General features: G+C 35.4%; 2 protein-coding genes across 3 annotated transcripts; one reads left to right on the plus strand and one right to left on the minus strand.

The window, feature by feature from the left end:
* Positions 1 to 200: 200 nt before the first annotated feature.
* Positions 201 to 6,256, plus strand: LOC129871101 (electron transfer flavoprotein subunit alpha, mitochondrial). Of its 2 annotated transcripts, none has more exons than XM_055945969.1 (8): positions 201 to 639; positions 1,921 to 2,103; positions 2,943 to 3,154; positions 3,707 to 3,870; positions 4,009 to 4,170; positions 4,364 to 4,416; positions 4,752 to 4,892; positions 6,044 to 6,256. In XM_055945969.1, exons 1-8 carry the CDS (start codon positions 568 to 570, stop codon positions 6,119 to 6,121), a joined length of 1,065 nt encoding a protein of 354 aa, XP_055801944.1. In that variant the 5' UTR covers positions 201 to 567; the 3' UTR covers positions 6,122 to 6,256. The 2 variants fall into 2 exon arrangements, with proteins under 2 accessions (XP_055801944.1, XP_055801945.1); XM_055945970.1 differs by lacking the exon at positions 201 to 639 and adding an exon at positions 1,504 to 1,586.
* A 1,000-nt stretch (positions 6,257 to 7,256) lies between these two features.
* LOC129871567 (probable protein phosphatase 2C 55) lies at positions 7,257 to 10,342 on the minus strand. The gene is made up of 2 exons (XM_055946517.1): positions 10,248 to 10,342; positions 7,257 to 8,739 (listed from the first exon to the last, which is right to left on the minus strand). Exon 2 carries the CDS (start codon positions 8,684 to 8,686, stop codon positions 7,550 to 7,552), a length of 1,137 nt encoding a protein of 378 aa, XP_055802492.1. The 5' UTR covers positions 8,687 to 8,739; positions 10,248 to 10,342; the 3' UTR covers positions 7,257 to 7,549.
* Between the last annotated feature and the right edge of the window lie 2,180 nt (positions 10,343 to 12,522).

The raw sequence follows: 12,522 nt of genomic DNA on the forward strand, positions 1-12,522 counted from the left end.
AAGGTGAAGATAGCTATGGACTCGAACTAAGTTGTAAGAAGCGGTGGACTTGAACCACGGCTGCAACTCGAACTAAGTTGTAAGAAGCGGTGGACTTGAACCACGGCTGCAAATGGCGATGGACTTGAACTACGGTTATAATACCAAGAAATGGACTTGAATCACCCCGGTGGAGTGAATTGAGGACTTGAACCACGAATGGAGGTGAATCGGCTAGAAATAATATCAGCTGTCAAAACCGAGCATCACAAGGAGTACCCCAAAATCGAGTGCCATCAATAAATCACTCTAGTCCGAACCAAATCCAATGAGGCCCTAATCAATGTTTTGGAATAATGGAGCTTTAATGAGCCTCTAATTGAGACAGAGTAGACGATAATGGAGTTGCTGCGAGGAAGAAGGCAATCAATTGATAGGTTTAGTGTGAGAAAGATAGAGACGCCACGCTGAAAAGATACACACAGACACGCCAGACGCCACTATTAATTTTTAGTAGTAATAATTATTCTTTAATATATGGAGTGACATTTTTGACCCAAAAATAGCAAAAGTTGAAGCGAACTGGATATGGCCATTGGAACGATGCTCTCCGCATTCAGAAATCTCTCCGTCACTTCACGGATAACCCCTTTTCGATCTGTAAGTCCCTTTTTCTTCTCCTTACACTTTTCAAATTTTATTTTCACTCATCTGAAATAGTGTGAACAAGTCGAAAATGTAAAGAATGTGAATAACTCTGAATTGTGCATCTATATGCGCCTCCAAGTGATTGGGCGAGCTATCATTCCGATTACGGATTTGGCAGAACCTAGTAGGTTTGGGCTAGATGTTTAAAAATCCACTTAATATGTAGTATATCAAGAACCCAATAACTTTTTTTTAATTTAGAATCTAGAACCCATAAACTCATAATTCTAAGGTCTAATGCTTTAGCCAGGCACAGTGGTTTTAATGTGTAAAGGAAAATAAACATAATAGCTGGTACTAGATGAATCTTCTGGAATTGTGAAGAACAAGAATAAATGTGTTTGGCTTTTATGTACCATTTGTTTTCTTTAATTATTGCAAGATAATAATGGAATGGGCATTATTTTCTCGAATCAATAACTTAAAAAGAGCTGCGCGAATAAGTTCTTCAACTATAATCTTACCTCTTTTCATCCATCCCTTATATTACTGCACTGATTCTCGTCTTTCGTCTTTTCTTTTGTGTGTCGAGCGAGTTTGGAAAGATGCTTCCCGGTTGGCTTTGTATGAATAATCCTATCTTTACAGCCCTAAGTGAGCCTTAGATTGTGAGTGAGCTTTCGAGGAGTAGAGATCAAGTGTCGAAATACCAGTGGGTCAATTTGTCTTTATTCGATATAATTATTGAAAGGATAAAGCGGAACAGATGCTTCTTGCAAACAACAACTAGTCATAGCAAGAGAGATCCCTTGTCCTTGTTGGCTACTTCTCTGTAGAAATAGAATGGCACGATAGAAGCCCTAGCTAAATATTCTGTCTCCTTGTTGTACAGCTCAATTGCAGCTTTACCCGATTAATTTTTAGAAGAATACTAGGCTAAGCGTCAAAATCGAATGCAAGTGAGTCGGGAATTGTCTTTCTAGTAAATGAGGACGTTGAAGGGGCTATTTATTGCTTATGATGGCTATGGTGTAATTATATAGACCTGCTTACTAGTTTCTAGAGATTCACATGAATTGAGAATAGATGTTTTGGAATGTTCTTGTTTAAGGTGGAGAAGGAAGAATCTCTGAATAGCCTCTATGTTTCATAATCATATACTTGAACCCATGTATACAAGTTTGAGCTTGAATGTTATGGTGCTATAATAGAAAAAAATTTCCTTTCCACACAATATAAGTTATTCTCAAATTTTGTGCTTAAATGTAAACCTGTGCTTTCTTGTATGTGTAGCTTAGTACATTGGTTTTAGCTGAACATGAAGGAGGATTAATCAAAAACTCATCATTAAGTGCTGTGGAGGCTGCAAAATCTTTAGGTGGGGACAATTCGATATCGTTACTACTTGCTGGATCTGGTCATTCCCTGAAGGAAGCTGCGGAACATGCTGCTTCATCCCACCCTTCCGTTTCTCAGGTAACTCCTCTTTGGATGCTGGACTGTGTTGCTTCAGCCTGTTGCCCACCGAATACTAACTTTATCCTCCTACTGTTTCTCTTGCAATTTAGTTTGTTTTCTTTAAGTATCATCTTAGCAAGGACATCCCTGAGCGTGAAAGAAGACTAATTGTATTCTGTTGACATGCTTTAGTGATTGTGTGAAACACCTTTAGACATGTCCGCTTTGTTACAGAGAGAGAATGATCTTCCGAGGAGGAGAAAAGAGAGGATGATATTGCTTTTTCTTTGTCTTTTTGAACTTAAATTCTTGGAAATGCTATTTTCAATTGACTGCTGAACTTTGGTAAGCATGCCATAGAACAAAATCCAGGAAGGATGATAGGTGATCTTGTCAAGAGTATCTGAAATATACCTGTTAATTGTTATACACAATATCTTTGACCTTTGGAGAAAGTGGTACACAACCTATTTGTATGGATTTTCTCCACATAGGACACAGCTATATCATATAAACGTGTGTCTATAAACAGAAAAGTAGTCCATAGCTCATGCTGACTTTGTTCAAAGTTCATGCTGCTCTGTTCCTCTTCATCTTCAATTAATCTATTGTGAGGACCAAGCACGCTACTTGTTAAGAGGCTTTGTTCAAAGATTTTTTGATTTTGTGACATGATAGTTGAAAATTTGAAATTAACTTAATTCAAGTATTCTGCACTATGTGTTTTGGGACAAATAATCTGTAACTAGCATTTAGAATAGATATAGCATTCAGCACACAAGAGACAAAGATGCTTGAGCGAATCCAACCAATGAAACTCACTATTTTTTTCTTGTTGTCTTTTATTTCTTTTCTAGGTCCTTATTGCTGATTCTGACAAATTTACATACCCTTTGGCTGAACCATGGGCCAAATTAGTCCATCTTGTTCAGCAGAGTGGTGGCTATTCACACATAATTGCTGCATCAGGTTCATTTGGGAAAAATATATTACCGCGTGCAGCAGCTCTTCTGGACATTTCTCCAATTACTGATGTCACCAAGATTTCTGGATCAAACCTCTTTATTAGGTGATTTATTAGTGGTTCCTTATCCGGAAAACACTACAATGGATAGAGATTTTCTTGTAGATAGTGAATACTTCTTTCAAGCAATTTTCCCAAACTGTTGTCTGTCGTGTGTGATTTGTAATACTGAGATATTGGCAATACCCAGGGCAATGGTTGAATGGGAAGTTTCCTGTTAGTAGGTTTGATGATAAATGTTCCTATTACATCTTGATTCATGAGTATGACCATTTTATTGCATGTTTGTTTGATGATAGTGAATAAGTACTTTGGGTCTTTAACAACTGTGCATTTGTGTTAACCTAGTTACAAAGCAATATTGTCCAGGGATAATTATACCATTTTCTGGGATTCTTTTAGCTATGTTAACTTGCTATAATGTGCCAACTTCTTCATAGAGTTGTTTTGAAAATCATAAAACTACAGAGTTTAGCCACTATAACGCATCCTGCTACAAAATGAGATCTTTTTTTGCAGTGCAAATTACATTATTCTGTCTCCTCAGCACCAGTATAAGCTGTGTTGGTTTTAATTAGATTGTCTTTAATGTGACAGGCCAATATATGCAGGAAATGCTCTTTCCACTGTTCGTTACACAGGTTCCAGTCCATGTATGTTGAGCATTAGAGCTACTTCTTTTCCTGTTGCTTCAGAACCAACTGATTTGAAATCTAATGCTGCGTCAATAGATAAGGTTGATATTTCAACCTTGGATGAAGGTCAGTTTCAGTCAAGATATGAGGCCATATCTCCCGTGGTTAACCAGATGTGGCTCTTTATGCCAATCTTGTTTTTTGCATCTTTTGTAAAGAGACTTCAGTAGGTTGGAACCTAAAATGAGGTTAGCTTTTTTACAGATGATTCAGTTGGTAAGTCGACATATGTAAAGCTTTCCTCCCAAATTTCGGAGCGCCCAGATCTTGGAAATGCACGTATTGTAGTTACTGGTGGACGAGGTGTAAAGAGCGCTGAAAACTTCAAAATGATAGATAAGCTTGCTGAGAAAATTGGTGCTGCAGGTTTCCCCTCTCCCATGACTTCTGCTATATTCAGCATGTGCTTTTTTCTGCAACTTCTTTATCTTCTATCAATCTATCCTTTACTAATTTCAAATTCTAAATGACTTCCTAATTCTTAGCATTAAACTTGCATAGTTCTGATTTCAATCTGCTTTTCATTTGTTCATTAAATTGGGTTACCTCTGTTGCGCAGTTGGTGCCACTCGTGCTGCAGTGGATGCTGGATTTGTTCCCAACGACCTCCAGGTAACACTAGACATACTTGTTGCTTCAGGTGACTTAAGTGCTTGCCTTTCAGAAACCTTGAATGGATTTTCACTTGCATAGTAAACTGTCGCCTTTAACATCTTTTCTTTTGTCTAAGTCATATTTATGGGATAACGAGTTGGACACAAAAATATTGTGAAGTAAAATACTTGAAATAGTTGTTAAATAGTGTATTTTTTTTCTCTCCGAAATTTCGTACTCAAGAAACTGGAACTTATTGGTCATGCTTTTAGTGGTTAAATAATGACAACCCGTCATTTTTCATGTTTGTCAGCTTTTTGAATGTAGTTTTTGTTTTTCCTCAACTGTTTTAGGTTGGCCAAACTGGGAAAATTGTTGCCCCAGAATTATATATGGCATTTGGTGTTTCTGGAGCAATTCAACACATAGCAGGCATGAGAGATTCCAAGGTTATTGTAGCTGTAAATAAAGATGCAGATGCCCCCATATTCCAGGTCAGGGTCAATCTGTTTATTTTCTCTCTCACATGCATTACATGATTCCTTTTCTCACTCTTATGTTATTTCACATAATTGAGAGGGAGGGTGGCGGAGATAGAAACTCATTGGTTTACTTCTTTTGATGGAGTTCCGATCTATCAGTTACTTTCCCGATAAGTAAAATATATTTATTTATTGTCAGTTATTAGGGAAGTAAAAACAGAATATATTTCTTTTAAATCTTGGAGCTACTTAAAGAAGTTGACGTAGTGAGCATGCCATCCAATTTTACCTCAGCTAGCAACAGAAATAACTGATAATCCTCCTCTCACCCTTCATCTTTTCACCCAACCTAATATAGCTATTTATGTTAAGAGTGGGTTAGAGTCCTACTTCCCCGCCTATAAATGTCGCATCATAGTATGCTTGCCGCAGCATAAGATGCCTATCGCATGATGTTGGGTGGTGAGCAAACTGGTGGTCTCCTTAGATGGACTAAGACAATTCTCCCATAGTGAGCTAGCTTTCAGGGTTAAGTTACGCCCAAATGTCACTTTACATGGTATGATAGCTAAGTTTTTCCCTAATTCAGACCCCATGTTTTATTGTCCGTGCTCCTATTGGGTCTCAGCATGAAGGGAGTGTTAAAGTAGGTTAGAGTCACACATTGGTTGGGGAACGGCGTGAAGGGAGTCCATGCTCTTGGTGGGCCTCCGTGGAAAGGGAGTGTTAGAGTGGGTTAGAGTCACACATTGGTTGGAGAATGGAGTGATGGTCTCTTGACATGGACTTGGGCAATCATCCCTCATGAACTAGCTTTTGGGGTGGAGTTCGAGGCAAGTGTCATATCTTACAAGAAACAAAATTATACCAAGGTGGCTGAAAGGCACAGCGATCATGTGGCACATACAAAAAGAGGAAGATAACTTATTTATTTAAGTTATTTTGGGAACGCAGCCGGGGTGATGTTTCAAGTGTGGAGAGAATGTACTTAAGAAATAATTAATTGGCCATTGCTTGTAAAACCTCAACGACTATACATGTCACAAGAATACACATTGCAGCCTAATAGCTTAAGTGTTTTTGACAATTTATTTAAACTGGCACTGAATCGTCCCCATCTAGAAGTTGACTTGTATGGAATCCATGCTTTCTTTGAACTGCAGGTCGCTGATTATGGACTCGTGGGTGATCTTTTCGATGTCGTTCCAGAATTGTTAGAGAAACTTCCTGAGAAAAAGTAGAAAATATATCAGTCAGTGTGTTTTACAGGAAGCTCCATTGCCATTCAATAAGATGAAGATGATGTATGTGGTGGATGACATTTGTTATCCAGGAATAATATATACTAATATCATTCATTTTTTTTTAATTTCCAACCTTATTCACAGGCTATGATTTCAGAATTAGAAATTAGTCCTGGATAAGTTATAACTACCAAAAGGTGGGATAATAGTATCGGTATTAGTTATTCCGGGATAAACAAACAAAATGATAAAAATACTTCGGAGATTTCTCAAATTCTTTTTCTACTAAATAAGATGGAGGTTATTTTTGTAAACAAACAACTCTTTAAAAAAGTGTGTAATATATGTTATTTTTTAATATAACAAAATAAATAGTCAATAAAAAATATGACTACCATGATAACTAAGTATGATCTTCAAACCAAACGACCCCTGTCCTGTTTAGTTAAGGTGGTCACTAAATTCAGCATGACATCTTTGGTATAAGTTTCAATGTTAACCATTAGCCAAAAAAGAACTTATGTGTGTGTGACTTGACTCGTGAAATAGTATTAGGCTCGCATATGAAGAGGCATATTAAAGACATAATTATGGTGTCGTTTGGTTGTTGGTTAGAGTTATGCTGGCATTAATAGTTATATAGATTTTCATTATTCATGTACAATTAATTTCCGTATCAATTATTTCATCTTTTATCCCACACAAAATAATACATAAATTGACTCATGACTTATAATACATGTTTTATTTATGTGGAATTATAAAATAATAATCAAACACCGTAGTTGTACTGAATTTTATACAGAGCAATTATAAAACTACCAAACATTGTTTTAGCTATGCTAGCTCAGTACATGATTGATTTTATTTTTATTAAAATCAGTACATGAACAACTCCCTTCCTAACCAATAACCAAATTACCCTAACAGTTTAAGTTTTTAGATAGGATCCGAGTAAGGGTATCTCTAATTGTCTCAATGAAATTTTGATGTCAATGAGTTCAGCATAAAAATTATAACTAGTGTGTTATAACTAGTTCTATTAGAATACAGAGTCCCCCTGGCTAACAAAACAAAACCACAAAGACAGAAAAAATACTTTCAAAGAGCAGTGTCTTGATACCCCTCAATGTCAACAAGAACAATTTATCAAGGCCATTTATCAATTAACACTTCTATCGATTATGTCATCGTATACAACATATAAACATCGTATACAACACACAGACATGCCTCTATGCCGTAAATGTAGGAACTAAAACACTTGACAGAACAAGGAGCAACACTAGGCGAATTGCTCCTCCAGCCTAGTAATCACTCACAGTCAGCTGTACCTGCTTCAAAAACCCCCGAGTTTGTGGCTCAAACTAAGAATCCCGATTTGTCAAGGTGCCCAATTTCCCATGTCTTCAAAACTCTAGCACGTTATGGATTGGTATTGTTAGTTACATAAGAAACAACTACGGTTATATCATCAAGTTTTCCCCCATGGTACTCAAATCCAGCCTCTTTGGCTGCATCAGAGAAAGGTGACGGCTTAGTTAGGTCCATTGCTCTTTGTTGTGCCAATGCTGCTATCTTTTGAGCTGTCATCTGTGGCGCTAAGCCAGCTTCCACAGCATGAACCACAACTTCCATGATATCTGTGTCATATAAATTGTCAAAAAGCCCATCAGTACCAGCAATTAGGACATCTCCTGGAGCTACTGCAATTTTAAACACTTGGGCCAAGCTAGGCGAATCACCAGCACTGCTGCCTTCCAGTTGATACGGAAAATTAAAACCATGCTGTTGAACAGGGGATTTAAATATAGTGGATCCATGCCTAACCAAGATAAATCCGCTGTCTCCTAAATTAACGGCATAAAGACCTTCATCAGTGAGTGCAATGATACAAGCAGTTGAAGAACCTTTTGCTTTTGTTCTCGTGTAAGCTTTCTCTAGGACCCTGATAAGGTCTACGGAATCCTTAGGTTCCTCTTGTATCGCAGACATACAGTTAGACATTAATTCACGGGCATATTCTCCTGCATCAATACCAAGATCAGCCCATCCACCGACCCCATCAGCTACACCTATAGCTTGTGCAGGACCACAAATGAAATGAGCATCCTCTCCACCAGTTTTTGCTTTAGCAGGATGAGGCAGGTAAAATGATCCCGAATTCAGCTTCAGGTGTATCTTTCCTTCAGAAGAATCAACAGTATTCACAGTTTGTTCCTTTCCCTTAGTGTTATCAGAAGACAGGCCACCGGGAGCAGTAGTTCCAGAAGAGAAACGTGCAAGTGATAAAATGCGAAAACCTTCTAATCCAAATCCTTCATATGGACCGGAATGTCCCCGCCTCTTTGCAACAGTAGTTCTAAAATATTGAGATAACATGAAGTTGTGGAGTTGGCCTTTATTTCTCAAACTAATGTTGGCTTTTCTAACATTCTCAATGCTCCTATTGCTGTAAGAGACGCTGCTATTATTTACCGCCAATCCATAATGCATGCGCCTAGCAGCCATATTACCAACAAAATGACCAATATGAGAAGTTCTTGAGCCACAAACAGCCATTATCCGTTGTAACAATAACCTCTGCTTGCAGCAAGTAGTTCAGGATGTAAAGTCTGCAAAAACGATCATTGCATAAAAACCTAACGCGTTCTCATCGTTTAACAGAGTTTCTTTTTTCCCCCTTTTGAGACGTACTAAATAACGCATGAATACATAAACTAGAGTAAATATCAAGATTCGAACTCGCAATATCTCCCTCTCAATTAATCCCAAGACCTCCCCCTTTCTCAATCCCCTAACTAAGTAAAACAGCATAAAAAGAAATGGATATTTGTTAATAGGAACAAAATAGTGTTTATAACCGTAACAATATAAACTTCTTACAAGCAAGAAGTTCATAGTATAGAGACAGGGGCAGACGTAGCATGAAAAAGCTATTTGGTTCACATGAACACAATAGCTTTTGTGCATAACCCTATATATATTTTAAAAAGTTCATTAAAAATCTATAAATATTTGATTATGAACCTAATCGTTAAATTGTAGATTAATTTTAGGTCGTTGTAGGCAGGGGCGGTTCTATGTTGTTCTGAGGGGTGCCACGCCACCCCGGTCTCGATTGAAAATTTGTATATACATGTATATTTGTATATATATTTATAAGTAAAGTATAAATATTAAACGTGACACTCTTAGAAATAATGAGTCTTGTGATGCCAGTGGTTAAAGCTTAGGTTTACTATCATAGGAATGCAAGTTTGAGCCCTGTTGTGGATGTATTTTTTTAAATTTTTTTTTATCATGCAAGACATGGGTAGCGATTTTATTGAAAAAAGAATTGATAATAAATAGATAAGTAAATTAGAACTCTACGCCTCTTGTAAGTAAAAATCTTAATTAAACCAATAAAATAAGTGTAAATTTTGTATGCAAATTTGCTAATAAATATTAAGTATTCTCTTGCTCTACGCTGGAGTTTTTGCCATAAATTACTAGTCAAAGCAGCATGACACCCAGAGATTCAAAATCCTGAATCCGCCTTTGGTTGTAGGATCCCACAAACTTCAAATCATGGATCCGCCTTTGTACAGGGACCATCTTGCACAGAGTAGGAGCCATAATGTCAACTTATGGGTTCTAAGAGCTCGTTTCGATTGGCTTATAAGCTGTTTTCAGCTTTTTTGAGCATTTCACTAGCCAATTTAAAGTAATTTTGTGCTTAAAATAAGCCCAAAATAATAATTGGGTCTGTTTGACTTAGCTTATCTAAAACAGCTAAAATAAGTTAAGACAAACAGGGACTAAATCTAATACTTGTACATATTCAATAAACTTCTTGATAAAAATACCCTATTTAACTAAATCTTATCTTAAATTTATTTGACAAAAAAACTCAAAGGTAACACCACAATAATCCAAGGCTATGGACCCAACAAGCAGAAACAGATATTAGGATTAAAAATGTCATGTTTATCCTTATTAAGCTAACAAGGAACAGATTTAATGAAATTTTTTACAAATGTATAAACTATGGAGAAAACAAATTTAAAATAACTTACTAACAAGAAGCAATGCTTAAATAAGTAAGAAATGAGAAGAAAGCAGAAGAATAAAACATTACCTGAAAATATTTTGCTTCACGGCGGCGGCGGCGGCTTTACTATGAAGTTTTTCCGTTTGTTTTTGTTGGGTGCAAGAACAAGGAGGAACTTTCCTACCAGCCTTACCATATTAAAAAAATATAAATATTTTAAATTAAATAATGTATGAATTTTTTTTTATAAAAAATAAAAATTAAAATTGAAATTGTGTTTGAATTTGGGTCGGGTTAGGGAAGATTTAATTCACTTAAAATTATAACATTAGCCTTTTGATTATTCCTTAATCATACTCTCTTATTAAATAAAGTGTAATTATGGAAAATCTAAATAATTTTCTTAAAATTTAAACAATTCACTTACTCCCTCTCTTCACTTTTATTTGTCTACTATTTCAAAAATAGATTTTCACATTTACTTGTTACTTTTAACATATTAAGAAAAAATGATTATCTATATCATGGTTTATCCTTAGTAATAATTACTTATTCCCAAACTATATTTCAAGATTTAATACTAAATTAAAATTAATAGGGATAATATAGTAAAATAGCCATATCAATTATTGTTTTTTTAATGGTTGTATAAAGTTCAAATATGACAAGTAAAAGTGAACGGATATTTTAAACTACGAAAAAAGTTCCAACAATTCAAGGGGTCGTTTGGTTGAGAACAAATTATTCCAGGATTAATTATCATGGGATTAGCTATCATAGATAAGTTATTTTACCATGTATATGTGATAACTTATCACATCAATATAATATAACTGGTGGATAAGTTATTTCAAACTTGTCAATCAAATAAGACACTAAAATATTATTTCTGGACTATTTATTTATTTCCCTTAATGGACTAAGGGAGTATTTAGTTAGATACGAGGAAAATTAATCTCAACACCAAAAATATGTATTAAGGTATGCTGGTATTTAGGTGCATTTTACTATCACAGATTTTTCTCGTTATCTCCTACTTCTTCGTTCATTTTAATTTGTCTAGTTTTGATTTGATACGAAATTTAAAGAAAATAATAAATTTTTTAATAGTCTTAATTAAAGATATATAATGTGTACCCAAATATTTTTTATTGTGATTTTAAACATGTCACGTGAAAAGTTAGAATAAAAATATTGCTGAAACATATATAGTATGTACCAAATGCTCTTTAATTTTAGGGAAATGACATAAATTCATCCCTGAACTTATCCCGAAAAGTCAATTACATACTTAAACTATTATAGCGATCTATACAAACCTATATTACTCAAAAGTGAATTTATTTACCCAATGAGGCGTATGACACTACTCTCACAATAGAAGGTGTATTATACTCGTGCCACATCATTGTCATCTTACTGCCACATCAGATGCCATGTCAGATTTTGAAAAAGCATTCTCCATGTCATCAATTGATTCTTCATTGAACACCACCATGGAACCACTAGTATTGCCGCCATATCACTACCAAATTCATATATTTCACCATCAAAAATCAAAATCGCCTACGATTAAACCCACAAAAATTATAAATAATGACCACAAAATTCAACACCCATAACCAAACTCTTCACTAAAATCACATCATCACCATCAAAAGGTACAAACCCACCACCAAATATCACCATCCTTATCAATATTGATTTCTTTTTCTTCACCACCTTCAATTTCCTCTTCTTTGCCACCCATCACCAACAAATCCACCACTATATTTTATTTTTTAAACTCAATCATCAATTTTATCAATCACCAATAAAGTTTAAAAAAAACGGATATAATAAAGACGGTAAAATTGAATAAGAATTAAAATAGAATATGATGGGGGAGAGGATTCTGGTGGAGGTTGGGTGGGGTGAGGTGGAGTGGGTGGGAATCGAGTATGGCATATGATGAAAAATAAAAAATAAAATGAAGAAGAAGAAGAAGCGAGTGGAGTGTGAAGAAGAGGAGGAGCAGTGGGGTGGGGTAGGATGGTGGTGGAAAGAAGACTTTAATTAAAAAAAATTACCATAGCCTTTCTTTTTATTTTTTTTATTTTTTGGCCACGTCAGTCTTAGGGGGTAAATAAATTCATTTCTTAGTAGTACAAGCGTGTACTAGGTCGTCATAATAGTTTAAGTTTGTAACCGACTTTTTGAAACAAATTCAGGGGTGAATTTATGTATTTTTCCTTAATTTTATGAGAGATTTTATGTACATGATTTTTTTTGTTTTAATTGTTTGTCTTACTTTCTTTTCTTGTTTGTTTAAATAAAATATCTTTTTCTTTTTTTGGCAATTTCTTAATTTTAAGTTTCCACA

The sequence above is a fragment of the Solanum dulcamara genome, chromosome 10, assembly GCF_947179165.1.
Source record: "Solanum dulcamara chromosome 10, daSolDulc1.2, whole genome shotgun sequence".
In the NCBI taxonomy this organism is placed as follows: Eukaryota; Viridiplantae; Streptophyta; class Magnoliopsida; order Solanales; family Solanaceae; genus Solanum; species Solanum dulcamara.